This window comes from Lissotriton helveticus, chromosome 11 (genome assembly GCF_964261635.1).
Source record: "Lissotriton helveticus chromosome 11, aLisHel1.1, whole genome shotgun sequence".
Lineage (NCBI taxonomy): Eukaryota > Metazoa > Chordata > Amphibia > Caudata > Salamandridae > Lissotriton > Lissotriton helveticus.
In genome coordinates, this window is record NC_136072.1 from 1,045,609,216 (window position 1) to 1,045,626,637 (window position 17,422).

Genomic DNA, 17,422 nt, shown 5'->3' on the forward strand with positions numbered 1-17,422 from the left:
TAATACCCATTGCATGTGCACACATGTAGCATCTACTTGATGTAAAGATGGTGTAACTTACTGAGCCTGGAGAACGCCCCAAGCATATGAGGAAAAGTTGTTGTCTGTGTGCCTGTGCCATATTACAGAAACAGGCCACCTTCAAAAGTGGCACACAGTCTGCTCCCCGGTCACAGAGTGCCCTTCCATTCATTGTGTCCTTGGGCTTCTTCCCAAGCCCATCAAGAGCGTATGCAGAGAAACACGGTTTTGTTTTTGTTGTTCAATGCTGCACTCTCTCCAATGCGTGTGTGACCATGGAGAGTTATGCAGAAAGAATCTTTTCTGTGAAGGTGTCACAGGCTCTGTTTGCTGTGGGAGTACACAATGAGAGTTTGTACCATGGCAAACATGACAATCCACCCAGTGAGATTATATGACCACCTCACCTATCCCTAGTTTATTAATATTTGTTTGACATATGCTGTACTTATATATGTGGAACCACAAGAAGGGGTCTGTACTTTCCTGAGGGAGCCCTTTCCGTGCCTCACCAGGGATGGAAGGAAAATTAGACTCCCCAGAGGATTGTGGCGCCATGAATTGCCAGACCCGGAAAAGCTTTGGTTGCATGGAGTTGGTCTACCAGGATGAGAGCACTATTTTCATAGGATGAGGCGATTTACCCACTGGAAGCTGTGTACTTTGTTCATGTAGAGAAAGTACATTGTAATTTCGCCAGCGTCTTGTGGCAAAGTACAATAAGGGAAAAGTCAACTTAGGACTTTAAAAAAAACAATATGACTACTGTTTTCTTTTTTTTTTTTTAAATCATGTCATTAAACTAAAATATACTTGCTGTCTTCTTCCAGGGAGGAAAGTTTAACTTTTTTGAATTGGTGGTGTACATCGGCTCCTCTCTATCCTACTTTGGCCTGGTAAGCAGTGTTGCCTCTGCATGTTTCAAGCCCGGCTTACTCCTCAGAAAGCCTTTTACAGCAGAGTCCTTTCTGTGTCCATTCAGGCTGTGCTGGTCATCGATTTTCTGATCACATCTTTCGATTGCCCCTGCTGCATAGAGAACGTGATCAAGAAGTACTGCAAGCGAAGCGCCTGCTGCAAAGAGGTCAAGAAATACCACAGGCGAAAGAAGTTGGAGTACGTGATTGAGCCAGGAAGCGTAAGTGCTGTAGTCTGCTCCATAGAACTGTTACACAATGTTGATATCTGTTGCATTGCCAAACTGCACTACAGTACTTAACCCTCAGTTACAGCATTTTGTTAGGAAGCAGGATTGGACTCTGATTAGGGAGCTGGAATGCATTCTTAGAACTGTGATCATATGTGATAAAAAACTACTTTAGGTATGATTAAATTGTGATTTACTGGTTGTTGTATACGACTACCTCCATGGACGTTCCTGGTGGAAAGGGATAGAGCCATAGAAGTGTCTGGCTTCCATAGCTTGACTTGCACCTCTCGCCTATAATTCTGGCTTGAGCCGTGACATCACTATATATAGAGCATATGCAGTCGAATTAGGTGTGTTTGGCTTTGGCATGCAATTCAGTGAGAGGCCGTAGATAGCAGTGGACAGAGAGAAACCCCTTCGTAGTAATCTCACAGTTCCAACCATTGCAGCGGCCCCACAGCAGTTGCTAGGATTCCTGCGAGATGGTGATACTGAATTCCACAATAAATATTTGTGAAGTGTCACCCAAGCATCTATAACATAACATGATATGACAGGCAACGTATCTTCAGGTTGTTGTCTCAGAGACTTGACAAATGACCCAGTAATAGAGACGCAACCATTAAGGTGGGCATGGTGTTGGAAATGGTACCGATGGGCCGGTGATGGTTTGGAGCAGAGTTGTTTTGGTTTGTCTCATTGGAGAGTTGGTGATTCAGTGCATATCCAGATGTTCCTCATAACGTTCTTCTAGTCAATCTGTGTTGCATAAAGCGGCTCCTTTGTACTAACCCAATTCAGTATCCTGGAAGTCCTCTATGTACCAGAATTGAGGAGCCAAAACTGCACCAGGGTCGGACTAGTGTGTAGGTTACTCTGCATCACATCAGATGTCAGATTATTACCATGGCCCATTCTACTCCAATTCTCTTATATACGTGTAATTCATTTTATGTAAAATATTATTACATAGTAATATGTACACAATACTCAGTACTCTTATTACAGTCTCTAGAGCTTGCCAGAGCTGCAGATTTGGATTTCTGACCTTAGTCAACTGCAACCCAAGCACAAACCAAGGAGCACAATTTACGTAAGATGTGTTTGTGCAGTCCCATGAGACTAGACGGGGACAGTTAGTGAAGCATGAAATCCTCTGTTATGAATGAATCAACAGAACACTCAATGAGACTAGACGGGGACAGTTAGTGAAGCATGAAATCCTCTGTTATGAATGAATCAACAGAACACTCAAGGATCACTAGACGGCCAGCTGGATGTGCATAATAAAGTAATATTTTAAAACCAGGGGGCAGATGTATCAAGATTCCATTTTGCGATTTCTAAATAGCGATTTTTAAGGAATCGCTATTTAGAAATCGCAAAATGGAATGTATGTAAAAAATCGCTATTTTTTAGCGATTCCTTAATCTTCCTTATTTGCGAATTCGCAATTTGCGAATTCGCAATTAAGGAATAATTTCCCATTCATTCCAATGGGCCAGGAGGCCCATAGGAATGATGGTGAAATTAATCTCAATTTGCGATTCGCAATTTGCTAATCGCAAATTGAGAATAATTTCAAGGGTGCAGGGGTGTCTCAAGGACACCCTGCTGCACCCCTGAAATGTACATGTGTGTGCATATGGCACACATATATGCCCTTTGGGCATGTGTGTGCGTCACATGCCACCTCCAAAAATGCCAAATTGTGCATTTGTTAAAGATTTCGCAAATTACCATCAACTTCAAGTTGGTGGTAATTTGCGATTTCTTATCCAAAATTCGTAATTCAAAAATGCTACATACATAGCATTTAAGGAATCGCAAAAATGTGATTCCTTAAATGCTATGGCAAAATAAGGAATCGCAAATTTTTGCTATTCCTTAATTTACAAATTTTTGATGCATGCCAAAACATGCAAATAGACCGTTTGCGATTCGCAAAGGCCGAAATTCTGCAAATTTCGGCCTTTGCGATTCGCAAAAGGCTTGATACATCTAGGCCCAAAAGTCTAGACTAGTGCACACACTATGAATTGTTACCACAATGAAAATATACATTAAGGTAGTAAGGAAGTGTATAAGTAACGTGAACAGTAAAAAATACTCCAACATTATTGCTGCGTATTCAGAGCTCTAACACTCTCATTTAGTACTTCTAGGGGTTATCCTAGCTCTAACACAATAGTAGCACTTTAATAATAAAAATGTACTTAGAGTTTCAAAAGTGGTTTGCACTCACATACCTTATTCCAGAACAATAAGTGTTATTTTCAGCTCACAAAGCTGCAGCACTGCAAACTGTGGTTATCACAAGCAGTGTGTGCTTCTGATAACCACAGTTTGCAGTGCTGCAGCCTGACAGCTAGTGAAGTCTGACTGCCTTTCCATCTTCAGTTAAGGCGAGTGTGTAACTAGGTCTCTCTCCTTGTGTCCCCTGGCATGAAGTCCACTATGACTTTTAGCGTTCCATGGTTTTTATAGAACATTCTAGGCTTTGTGAATAAATATTCAAAGATTTTCTTGGAAAGACAACAAATGTAACAAATATTTAACAATATTCTAGATACGCTATCATTTAAAAAATAATTAAGAAACTTAAAGATGATCAAAGGCAATGATTAAATACTATGAATATATTCATGCAAGCTTTATTATCATATGTGCAGAAACAGAACATTATGAAAAGCAATGTCAATTTCACAGAAATGTTTGCAGGAATTTTGATTGTCTTGGAATAAGATGTACATCTGCAATCAGAGGAAATATACAATTACAACTAATCCTTGTCAACAGCTTTGTACGTTACCACCCATTAGTTGTCTTTGCTCTTACCCTCAACCTTTGTGGTTGTTGAATTATCCATGGTCTTTTTCTGACAAAATAGCAGTAAGTTTTATCAATTTCTGCCTTTCTTGCTGCTCCTTCATCAGTGTCATTTTTCTCTCCCTTAAGTGCCTTCACTATTGTATCATGGAGGAAGGTATAGTACTGAATTTTGATCACTACACGCGGTCAGATGTCATAACCTCTAATAAATAATGCAGAAAAATACTGATGCCACGTATGGTGCATTTATAGCTTTCCTTTCTAATTACAGACAGCGATGTACGTGTCGTTTGTTGATCGCGAAGACATTTACTTGGTGGACAAACCGTTGAGTAAGAGCTTACAAGAGACAAATGGGCACATTGTAGCGGTATGTTGCATTTATTGTTTGAGGTATTATATTTTTAAATGAGCACTGTTTTGTGGGACCGCGGTGAGCAAGGTAATTGGTAATACTCAGCCCCCGGCACATGTTCCTAGAATTTGGAGAGGTAAATGCTGTTTATATTGAAAATGTATGCGAATATATATTTAAATAGAAACAAACTTCAATGAAACAGAATAGGAAAAACAGTCTTCTTCTCCCTTCCCACTGTCTGGCTCATCTTTTCCTGAAATCTTTGAGGTGGCAGAAAAAAGCAACTAATCACACAAATGGCTGGCACATGGCAGCAGCAGCCATAGTCTGTGATCATTGGCTGTTTGTCTATCCTGATGGTTGATGGTTCAGCGGAAAGACAGTGTGATATGCTGTAGGAGTGCGTCTATGACAATGCCAAGAGGCCAAGTAATTGGGGAGTATTGTACTATACTAAGGCTGTAGTACAAGGTGACTATATTGACATCAGTGTGGAATGTGATCATCATGGCAAGTAGTTTAATTTGTAACATTACTAGTTTACACACCTATGTTCGGTAATTACTGCTATTCAGGAGCGTAATACAAGTCCCTACCGCCCCTGTGGGGCAGGAGGCGGGGAATGGGGGGCACTCCCTCAGGCGACTCCCAACCATTCAGGGCTCGTCTAATCATACCATGGTAAATGAATATCTGTGAGATATGAGATTGTCAGGGGCCACTCATCACATTTTGCAGGGAGGCGCCATCATTTTGCATTACGCCCCTGCTGCAGTTGCTGATTACAGTTGCCAGTTAGACGTGTTACTCTTAACAAATCTGTTCATATTGCTAGTGCTGTTAATATTTGACAATGAACTGTTCACTATTAAAGGCTACTCATCCTACACTGCTGACTTGTCCCCCAAGCCTTCTTACCGAACATTCATTTGAAATCTCATACCTTGCATTCATTTGTGTTAAATCAAAATACACGACACGGGTTTTAGCTTCATTTTACAGCTGGTTGTGTCAGTACTTGCCTCCTAGTGCTGCTGTGACACTCACTGAGTGATTATATTCATGGCAGCCATCTTGGAATTTTACTCCACATACTGTAACATTGTTTAACTGGACAAACGGCATTTTAAAACTAATAGGTTTGGCGTTATTATAGCATGTGCACACCTTACACATTTTAAACGGATGTATGACGTTACAACGCACACTTTTACAACGCATACCTTTACAACGCATTTTTTACACCGCAACATCCATTACAACGCACACCATTACAATGCATACCATTACAACGAATTCTTAGAAACTACCTATACAACGCATTCCACTACAACACATACTACATTTACAACGCATACCATTACAACGTATTACATTACATTGCATATAAGGTAAGTGTTGGATAGTGTAGGGGTTAAAATTACTATTCTAACTCCAGGGGGTGCAACAGTAGGGAAAGTTTTGGATAGTGTAGGGGTTAAAATTACTATTCTAACTCCAGGGGGTGCAACAGTAGGGTAAGTGTTGGATGGTAAGTTTTGCGTTGTAATGGTATGCGTTGTAGTGGTGTGCGTTGTAGTGTCATGCGTTGTAATGACTGCGTTGTAAATGTATGCGTTGTAATAGATTTTGCGTTGTAAAAGTTTCGTTGTAATGGTAGTGCGTTGTAAAAATTGCGTTGTAAACGTTGTATACCATTTTAAAGGTAATGACTTTTCCCATGCAAACTCTATACAATAGTATGCAATACAGGTCAGAATACCTTCATTTTTAAAGTGCCTCTCATTTGAAAGATCCAACCAGCACCGCCTAAATCCATTGGAATGAAAGGATGATCTGAATGGGCAGACCTAGAAAGGCGTGCTAATCTTTTTGGTATGTATGTTATTGGTATATATGTATGTGGAATATGGTAGAGTGCATATTGTTAATCTAGCCAGAAGCCAGCAGAGCAATGTACGTGGTAGAAAGACATAAACACCTACATTTTATAATGGCTGAAGAGAGGTTAGCAGCGCAGGTAAATTGTTAATTGAGAGCAAAGATGTTCCAAAAATAGATCCAGCAATAAATAAATACTTTATGGGTAAGTAAGTCAAAAAAGTTATGGGTAAAAAAGTCCAGCAATAAATAAATACTTTATGGGTAAGTAAGTCAAGGTGAGCGCTCTTCATGTATACAGTAATCTCTTGACAATGAGTTTAACTTCTTGTTTGCTCCTTTTTAATTGAGTTTGTTTTGTTTCCTTACTACATTTGTACTTGAACTCTAAACTAACAAAATCCCTGTTTGCAGTGAGATGTATTAGTTTGGTCACAACCAGATCCCCATTCTATTTCACCGACAGACAGGAAAGACCGGCGGGGTTACAAGGCAGGCTAGTTAATTGTTGCACTTGCTGTGCTCAGTTAAACAGTTCACTCTGGACAATAAATTGTCTAGCATTTAGTAGTATTATATTTAGTAATATAATACTTGTTTTTGAAGAGCTACGAAACTACAGAAAAGTACAAAGCACAAGATAGAAACATAAATTATTAGTTTTCAAAATGGAATCCAAGTTTGTAGATTTCCAGTGTGCAGGTTTGACAGTGCAGGCCGTCTCACTACAAGCAGACGGCCACTTGCTGACACAATACAATGGAATCAAGCGTGGGAGGCTCAAGCACGAGCGTGAACTCTGTTTCTGCACATATGACTGTTAACACCGAAGATCTTATGTACGATTCCATATGGAAACATAGACTGCAAAAAACAATTTTGCAAAATCAGACTTCAAAGTATAAACTACCAAAACCTAGATCTAACCTAGATATCTCCTTGCACAGTTGTTGACCTTTGTTGAATTCTTAGACCTGGCCAAACTCACAAATATTGTAAGACTGAGTTCCTATACTATCTTATCTCTGGTCCTAGCATACAGGTGCTTTATAAAGAGTGAGTTGGGAGGTCTGTGGCTACAATTTTTCACTTGTACTCCGCCCCTGATTCAGATATTTACCTGTAATATAAAGGTCAACAGTTCCATTGCCAATGAGATAGTTCAGCAGGTCAATGAACCAGCTGCATAGAGGTGAGTGAACAGTACATCACAAATTGACAATATTTCAATAACCGACTGAACCGGTCAGCCTTCTGCATGAAAAGCATGGAGTTTGGGAATAGCATCAAACTTTACAGCATACAAAAGAGAGTTTACTTGTATGCGAGCTAAATAAAGAATACATTTATTTCCTGCCCGCTGCGCTGAGACGACTCAGACGTCTTCGACGTGCATTGTGAAGTGATTGCTACGGCGGCACATACCCCAAATTCCTCCACCGGCTGGTGAAGAAGGTTCGCATTCACTGCATAAGATTTTCCTACCCAAAGAAAACCACACCCAGAGAAACTACTGAAGCCATAACTCTAGCTTCCCACATGTTTTCAGGCTGTCCTACACACCCCCTGTCCTGATGAAGACCCAACACAGATAGCGCTGGGACACTCTTCTTGAGTAGCTGAGCGCTTTACAAAACCCAATTTAACATAACATTAACATAACATGCTATTAAGTCTCACTATTGTTTAGGGTCGAAACGTCAACGTTGTTTATGTCAATCCGTCCATGTAAAGTCGCAACACAAATAAGAAAAACTTAATTCTGTTGTGACTATTGGGTTAAAAGTGGACACACAAGAACTTATGTTTTGTTTATATGTATGAATATATGTCACCCTTCTTATCCTTGTACAGCATGGTCCTCACCACTCACTACCAGTCACTAAGCATTGCACGCTTTATGTGTTCTTTATGTTATTTTGTCTCGGACAGCCATTTTTCTATTGATTAATACATGCAAGGTATTTACAAAAGAGATGCCTTTGGTACTAAATTCAGTGTTGTGTGTTTTTGTGTATCATACATTCAATGTTGATGCATAATATGTTTTAAGTACAGTCAAGCAAAGAAATTGTTTTTCCCGACAGAACCACTGTTTTTGCTTAGCTTCAAGACCTAAGTTCTGAGGGTTACTGGGTTACCTCATTATAACTAATGCATTCTTGGTAAGACAGCTTTAGTATGCCCGTGAACCTGCTGTACAGGTCAGTGTGGAAATTACTAATGGGAAATTCTAACAGTAGCAACTCAACCTCTAAGTGTTTTGAATTGGATGAATTGAACACCCTTGAGGACGATAATATTCAATGAGGAGGTAGGTATGAGGACAGGCCAGTGGCTCGGAAAAGGGAAACATCATTCACCCCACATGCGTTAATCTGCATGCCATTACCCCACATTTTTTACACCACAACATCTTTTACAACTCAGGGCTGTACACTGCAAACTATTACAACGCATTCCCCAAAGTAACACCCCGTGGAGTTAGAATAGTAAATTGCGTTGTAATGGGAATGCATTGTAATGGATTGCATTGTAAAGCCCTGCATTGTAAAATATTTTGCGGTGTAAAAACTGTGCGGTAATGGCACACAGGGTAAAATGTCCTATTCCTCTGAAACTCTAGACATCCTTTAGCAGAATCAGCAATGTATCAATATTGTACGTAATGTGTCTTGCTCTGTATTAAGGTTGAAGCCCATAGAACCCCAACAAGTTGTAATGGAAGACTTGCAAAAACTAAAAAGCTTTAAGTATACTTGTAGTTTCGAACCCTAAATGGCACACATGCAAACCATATACAGAAAACAGATAAATTTGACAACTCGGAGGTGTCTGCTTTCTTTTTCTGTCTCTATATAGATTTTGAAATGATGCAAATATGTTTAAATAAGGAATGGCTGAAATTGCCATACTTTGCATACAAGTACCTCATGACTTTTTTTTTTTCAACTCATAACGCTGAAGACGTTTAAAAAATATAGATGAGAAAAACAGGTTATGGAAGTAAAAACCCACAAAAGACTTACATTTAATATAGAATTTCTTCCAAAATAAAAGTTTTAAACTGTTTTTAGTATTAAATCATTTTATTGACGGCATATATTGCAGAAAACAAAATTGATGCGCCTACATCCCAGTGGGCCGGCTAAACATAGACAGGATATGCAAATCAAGTTACGATACGAATACAAGATCCGAATGTTAAACACAGCAAGCTGCCTACAACCCAACAGGGCCGGCCACGTCTGAAGGAATGTAGCAAGCAGTGACCAGTGTTGAGGGCTATCTAAAAACCAGTTGAGAAGCAAGGCGGCTCTGAAGCAGCGTGGTGATCCCTTAAGGGAAGCAGGCACATTGCAATAGGCCGCATATAAGGGGAAAGGGTAGGTGTCAGCGGGTCCTCTTGGATGTTGCTCCAGCCCTATCACTACAGGAAATGGAAAGGGGCATGTTTCAAGCGCTCTCAAGGGAGGACTGAGATGTCTTCAGGGATCAGCTTGAGAATACGGAGGTATTGTGGCCAGGACAATTCTCTGAATTCTGTGCTGAGAATAGATAAAAAGAGGGCCTAGGTTTGGGCATAGGCTACACTCTTCCCTGCTGCTGACATAGAAAGCTTCTCCATTGCCAAAAGAATCCAAAGTTGGAGCACCCAGTGTATATGCTTTGGGATCCGGTCTGATTTCCACCTCCCCAGAATAACCCTAAATGCAGCATTCAACTCAAGCACAATTTGTCTCCCCCTGAGTGAACGCAGAGGGAAGTTGAGCGCATTTGGGAGGCCCAACAGTGTGTACGCCGGGAGTCGGGGGATGAAGGTATTAAAGGCAGCATTAATGTCGTCCAGGATCTGTTCCCAATAGCGGGTCAGTTTGGGGCAGTGCCAGAGTAAATGAATCAGTGTCCCTGGGCTTCCGTATCCCTGCCAGCAGAGGCCATTGCATTGGGGTTGCCATTTAGCGAGTCTATCAGGGATATAATACCAATATGTTGCGATCTTAAAAGCAGTTTCCGTGTGGCTCAAGGAAAACGTAGTGTGGTGCGCGCAATAAAAAACATCCACCCACTACTTGTCTGAGAGCTCGCGTCCGAGTTCTACCTCCAAGCACTTCTGACCCGCCGTGCGAGTTCGAGGAAGGGCGGAGAAGAGGAAGGAGTAAATTTCAGAGATGAGGTGTTTGTCATCTTTCTTGGACGCTTGTCATTTCTCGAGTGGTAGCAATGGGCGAAATGCTAGGGAGCGCGTCACAGAGTTAGAGATCCAGTGAGTCAACTGGAAGTGCAAATACAGATCGGATGCAGATAGGTTACAGTCCGATTTAAGCTCCTTAAAGGGAATAAGGCTTCCAAGGTCGAAAAGGTGCCCCAAGTGTTTATAGCCCCCCTCAATCCAACGTGAAGCAGTACCGTTATTCACCCCTGGTTGAAAGGCAGGGTTCATGAAAAGTGGCGTCATGGGAGAGGGAAACGTGGTCAGGTTCGCCTTACGGTAAACTTTGTCCCAAGCAAGCAACGTGGGGCGCATAACAGGGGAAAAGTAAAGGCCCCTAGCCGATCTGGTCGCGGCATCCATACGTCGCACCAGATGTGGTGGTCTGCTACCGTCTGGTCCATGAAGACCCAATATTTCTCCGTCATGGGGCGGTTCCACTTCACCAAGAAGCGTAACTGCGAAGCGTGAAAATATTGCGTGAGATTAGGGAAGGCTAGACCGCCAAATTTCTTAGGACATTGAAGTTGAGTTTTCCGTAGCTGCGGTGCAGTCGGGCCCCAGACAAATCCCTCAATCGCCGATTGCATTTGCAGCAGGGTATGCGGGGGGGTTCTAGAGGCAGAGTTTGGAATAAATACAAGGCCCACGGAGGTACATTCATTTCAACCATAGACAGTCTCCCAAACTAAGTCAGAGGAAGGCGGCGCCAACAATTCATATCTACAGGGATCTGTTTCAAGAGGGTCAGGTAGTTCTGTTCCACAGTCTGCGCCAAGCTTCTGTGGAGGACCAGCCCCAAGTAGGTAATGCCTTCTGTCACCCACTCGTAGGTAAAGCTATTGCGGAGTGATCTCTCCATCAGCGGATTGGCAGTGAGATTGAGTACTTGTGATTTCACAAGTACTAAACATCTGAAGATCGTTCAAAATAGCCGGCAGAGAGGTCAGCGGGTGTGCCACAGAGAAAGTGAGGTTGTCTGCTTATAAGCTAATAAGGTGTTGATCTAGGCCGAAAGGGATGCCGCATGCAGGGGGGTTGTCCCGGAGTCGCTGGGACAATGGCTCCATATAGAGGGCGAAAAGCAGGGGAGAGAGGGGAAAGCCCTGTCATGTACTGTGCCCCACCACAAATTGGTCAGAGAGGACGCCATTGACCCGCACCGCTGCCTGGTGCGCACTGTAGATACTCGCGATACAGTTCTGGAACCGCGGCCCCAGGCCAAAATGCTGAAGTGTTGCAAAGAGATACTGCCAGTGCACACGGTCAAATGCCTTCTCTGCGTCAATTGCTAACAAGAGGGCTTCTTCTTTTGACCGGTGCACTTTATCGATTAGGTGACATATACGTTTGGTATTATCCCCAAAATGCCATCCCATGATGAAACCGGATTGGTCCAGGTCTACGAGACCCGGCATATGTGGATTAAGTCTGTGCGCTACAATGCTAGAAAAGAGTTTGGCATCAATGTTTAATAATGAGATTGGACGATAGGAACTACAGAGTACCGGATCTTTGCCCGGCTTGAGAATTACCAAAATAGAAGCTTGTAGCACGGATGGGGTGAGGGATCCGGTGTTTACGAACACATTGAACAACCGGGGTAGCAGAGGGGCGAGTTCGATGCAATAAGTTTTATAAAAAAGGGCACTAAAGCCAATAGGTCCTGGGGCCTTCTGTAACTTCAGCGTGCAATTGCAGAAATCACTTCTTCTATGCGGATGGGCGAGTTCAGTGCATCGGACTCGCCCACCGGCAGAGGTGTCACCGCAACACCGCCGAGGTAGAGAAAGGGATCAGGGCATAGAGAAGGATCAGCTGCGTAGAGGGAGCTGTAAAAGGATCAGAAAGTCGAGATTATGTTGGTGTTATCGGAGATAGTTTGGCCGTCACCGTCTCGAAGCGTCTTAACCGAGTGAGCCTCCTGTTGGCTACAAAGGCAATGTGCTAGCATGCAGCCACCTTTGTTGGAGCCCACAAAGTATTTGTGCTTCAGACGAACCACCGTGTGTTCTGCTCGGTCTAGGTCTAGCAGTCGGAGCTGGAGTCACTCTTTCTCTAATTGCCGCCAAACTCGGGGGCGCCTGTGCGCTTGTGTATGGCCTCAAGTTCCTTTACTGATGCCTCTAGGACAGCGCGTTTTGTCTGTCTAGTTTTATTCTCAAAGGCTGCCTTAGCTATGAGGGCCCCCCGTGCCACCAGTTTAAGAGCCTCCCAAACCGCGGAGAGTGGCGTATCTTCTCGATCATTAAGCGCTATATAATCTATGGTGCATTGCCTAATGTCGGCAACTACGTTGGGAGATCTAAGCAGCGATTCTCACAGGCGCCATTGCGGTTTGGCAGCAGAACGTTCAGTAGGGAGGCATAGAGATAGAGTAATATGCGCGTGGTCAGAGAGAACCCTTGCCTCAATAGTGGAGCCCGTAACTAAGGACCAAGCAGCTGGGGTAACTAGGAAATGGTCAAGCCGAGCATAGGTCTTGTGCGCAGCCGAGTAGTAAAAAAAGTCCCTTTCAGCTGGGTGTAAGCAGCGCCAGGCATCCCTCGTCCCTGCATCGCGCAGCCAGTTCATCCCTGTTGTTGAAAGGACGCCCACACTCCCCGAGCGAGAACCAGAATGATCTAATTCCCCATTCATCACCAGATTGAGGTCACCGCCTATTATCACTACATCATCGGGAGAGTGTAACACCTCGGCACAGGAGTCTATCAGGAACTTCTTTGGGTGTTCGTTGGGGGAATAGATGGATGTAATCGTGCATGTGGAGGTGCCGACTTGGAGCCGCAAAGCCAAAAGGTGCCCTTTGATCTCCGTGACAGACCCCAATCCCTTAAAGTGCCTAGCTTATAGTGTGGTTACCCCACCCCGTTTGCTATTGGCCGAGGACCAGTACTGGTGAGGGAAATGGCTAATGGCGCATACAGTGATTATCAATTTGTAGCAGGTGGGTTTCTTGGATGAGGCAGATGTCGCCCGCGGAGTTTTTCTAAGAGGGATAATATCGCCCTATGTTTGACTGGGTTATTAAGACCCCGAGCATTGAGACTGGTGATTTTCAGCTCCAGGTGGGGGGAGTGTAAATTAGAGAAGCCCTAGGAGGGAGTAATCCACCCCACGGGGGGAGAGGGCATCAAGGACATGTTAGAGGAGGATAGACAAGTGTGCATAGGCACCTGGTGCGTAGCTGACATAGGAACTCACTGAGGAGATGACCCACCCCGCCCCAAAACAAAATAACACAAGGGCACAATTCAAGGGTGTGGCGATGAACCACGCCCATGTAAGTGGGAGGGTGCCGGTCCTCCGGCCCGCTCAAGAGGAGGGTTCCATCAACGGGCTATATCAGAGAGTCAGGCTGGGGATGTATTAGACTGCTGTTTACCAGTGCGGTCAGAACATTTTCCCTTCCCTTGCTCGAGCGGCTGCGTCCGGCCCATGAGACGGCGAGGAAGGCTTGCCCACGGTGTGCTAGGGTCCGGCCTGCCGCCGCGGGAAGTGGAATACTTTTGTGGGCAAGGCGGATCCGGAGGCGGGGTCCTAGCTCATCAGAGGCTTCCTGGAGAGATTGCAGTTGGCGCAGTTTCCCATCAAGTTTAAAAATGATACGGAACGGATGGGCCCCAAGTGTAAGGGATCCCTTTCTCCCTCAGGTGTTGTGTTACGGGTTGTGTTACGGGCCTAAATTATCTTCGCTTAAACAGGGTGACTGCAGAAAGGTCCTGATAGAGAGTCGGAGCAAGGCCGCGGAACTGCAGAGGGTGTGAGCCTCTAACTTTGTGGAGAATAAATTCCTTCAGTTGGAAATTGTGGACATACGCCAGGATGTCCGGGGACGGCGCAGGGGCTCGGCGGGGGAGGCCCACTCGATGCACTCGATTTGGATCTCGCAGATGTGTCCGGACCCAGAATATGACGAAAAAGGGCTTGTACAAATCCATTAATGTTGCCTTCCTCCGCTCCCTGTTTCACTCCACGGATGTGTATTTTTTTGTGGCGGGAGCTGTTCTCTAGGTCCTTTTCCTGCAACTGCAGTTCAACGTGCTGTTCTTTGAGGAGTATAATTTCCTGTTGCAACATTTCAAGTTCCTTGTCATGCCGGTTTCGTGCTCCTCCAGAGTCGCAAATCTGTCGCCTATTTCCGAGACGTCTCGGCGGACCTCGCGGAGGTCCACAGCCAATTGGTCCTTAAGCTCCTGGAGGTCCTCCTTGAGCGCTGAAAAGAGCGAGGTCCTAAAGGCCTTTGTGGCTGGCACGTCCGCTCCCCCCGCCGCCCCCGCAGCCAACTCCGAGCCTTGACCAACTACCTTGGGCTGCAGCATGTCACTGACCGAGCGATCTTTCCTAGGACATCCCGACGCCATGAGGGCCCCCTGTCCACAAGGCCTGATATAAGAGGTATCTGTCACCGATTGACGCAGCAGGCCACATAAAGAGGCCAGGCGCAGATGGGGCGGGCACCGGGGTTAGTTGGGCTAGGCCTGGACTGTTGGAAGAGTGCGACTGCTTGTGCTGGGGGTCACTCCTGTGGGGGGGGCTTATGGGACACAGCTGTAGGCCTGTGTGGCGTGTGATGGAGTGCAACAACCAGGCGCTGAACCACGTAATGTCCGGTAATTCCGATCGAGCCCAAGGTCAGTGGTGCCAATAAATGCGTGTGCGGAGACTGCCACCCGAGGGAACGCAACAGTCAATCGCGGCGTGAAGGGGGCGCGCCTCACCCCCCCCCCCCCCCCGGTGGAATCCCCGTTGCCTGTGTGACCGCCGGTGACAGGTGTTGCAATCGCACCCTCCGGGTGTAAATATGGTCTTTCTAGCACCTAACATGGGAGTTCATTGAGAATGTAGCACAAGACCGCAGTCAGGGGCTCTGCCTGGCAGAGGCGGCTGGGATGTACATGAGGGCGGCCACCAGAGGGAGAAGGCTAAACTGTCAAGTGGTGGGCCCAGGGGCGAGTCCCACCCGAGGCCAGACCACGCTGAATAGGCGGGTGCCCCCACCGCTTCTCAAATCGGTGATCCACGGGCTCCGAGCACAGCCCCAAAGTGTATTCGCCCCAGGGAAATTTTACGGCTGGGGGGGGGGAGGAGAGCATCGGCGTGTCTCGCGAACCATGCTGCCAGGAGTTGGGTCCGCGCACGGGGCTCACACAGCGCAAAGCTGTAGTAAGATGGCAGGTGCTCCCAACTCCCAAAGCAGATTCGCATCACGGGCAGCGGGTGCCGATCCCCACCCCAGAGCGGACCCGTGCCGGCAGACGCAGAAGACAGCAGGGGGGCACAACCCCAGGCTCCAGAGAAGCCATCCCCCGCACCACCCCCACCCCGGTGGGAACCAAGCGCAACCAGGGTCCCCCAGGGGAAGCAAGGCACCAGTGGCGGGAAGCCACGTCCGGGAGACCGCCAGGGGAGCACCGGAAAGGCAGCACAGCGGCGGGTACCTGGATCCCACAATCAGCCAACAAGGTCACTGGCCGTCTGCAGGGCTCAGTGGGGAGACCCGCCGCAGGTCCCAGGTTGCTCCGCTCTAGGTCTCGGGCGTTAGTCTCTGGGCCGCGCCTTGTGGTTGGCAGACCCGCAGCACCACACAGCGTGTGAAAGGGATGTAATGGCCAGCCAGGTCCGCCAACAGCAGTCAACGCAGGTCAGCTGGGTGTTTTAGGAGTCGGCCGCTCGCCACAGCTCAGGATGGAGTGCAATAACAATGCTTTAGCACTCGGCGGGCGGAGCGATCGCAAGGCACGTCCTATGCATCACCATCTTGGCCACGCCTTAAAACTGTTTGTATGGGAATCTGCGATGCAGGCGAAGTTGTCCGAGGTACACAAACTTCAAAGTCCAAAAGTTGTAAACTTGTAAGATCTTAAGTAGCAGGGTTATAATGTCACAGCCCCTAGTGTAGGCACAGTGTCCAAGTGACAACCTTCTCCACATTCTATTGTTCTCACAAACACAGAATGCTTTATGAATCATTAGGTGCTTGTCAGTAGAATCTTGATCAGTGCTATGGCTCTCTCCCTGGTAAACCCATGTAATATGTCGTAGCCGGCCCTCTGCTACAGCGCGACTCCAAAAATCATTTCTAATCAATACTCACCAATTCCCTGAAACCTTGAAACACACAAATCCTGCATCAGTGGGGCCCATAACACTGCGCATTTACTCTGTTCACTTACACTTGGCTGCAAGGCTATTGGTGAATCGCAAAGGAGAAATGCAGTAACATTTGGTGGATCGTCTAAACCTATTTAACTATTTATTATTTACACCTGCAGATTATTACACTTTACCATGGTTTTATTCAAACATTTAATTTATTCAGACACACCACCATAGTGGCAATAGATCTACTAGAATGAAAATTAGGCGTAGTAAAATCACAAGACCAGCTTTTAAAATTCAATTTTCCCAATTTTATTAATAGCAAAAAAACGTTATTATGTCTGACATATATGCATTAGTAAATTCTTTATTCAGAAAATCTTAAACTTTATTTCAAAGTGATCATTTTTTATTTAGAGCTCAAGAAAATCGCTTAATTTTAGAAAACAGTTAAAGTTTATCAAAGAACAGATAGTTCAAAATTCATTCTCTCCTAACATCCCTAACTAACACCCTCATCTTATCCTTCAGTCCTGTAAAGCAAACAAGTAAAAAAAAAAAATAAAGTCTTACATCCAGGAATCGGTCAATAATCGGGCAGCATCTCCAGTAGAAATCAGAAAAGCGACCCCTTCTAGTCAAATCCAGGGGGTTTTATACCCTATTTCCCTAACTTAATCTATCTAAAAAGTAACTGTCATTCTTTATTCAAAATTTAATTGGACAATTTTGGGGTGGGTGAGCATCATCTCACCATTACAACATCATTTTCTCGATGGTTCAGCAGAGCAGAAAAATAAAGGGTCTTTGTTTTAGGACAGTCCATAGCGTAACTATTTCTTCTATTAGATACATCAGTACCCTT

General features: G+C 45.1%; 1 protein-coding gene across 1 annotated transcript in view; it reads left to right on the plus strand.

Annotated features, from left to right (window-relative positions):
- The window catches only part of LOC144792472 (P2X purinoceptor 7-like), a 315,393-nt gene that overhangs the window by 266,455 nt on the left and 31,516 nt on the right, over positions 1-17,422 (plus strand). The window contains exons 10-12 of the mRNA XM_078667501.1: positions 852-917; positions 1,004-1,159; positions 4,275-4,373. Of these exons, the coding sequence (XP_078523627.1) occupies positions 852-917; positions 1,004-1,159; positions 4,275-4,373 (321 nt within the window). The remainder of the gene's footprint in view (positions 1-851; positions 918-1,003; positions 1,160-4,274; positions 4,374-17,422) is intronic.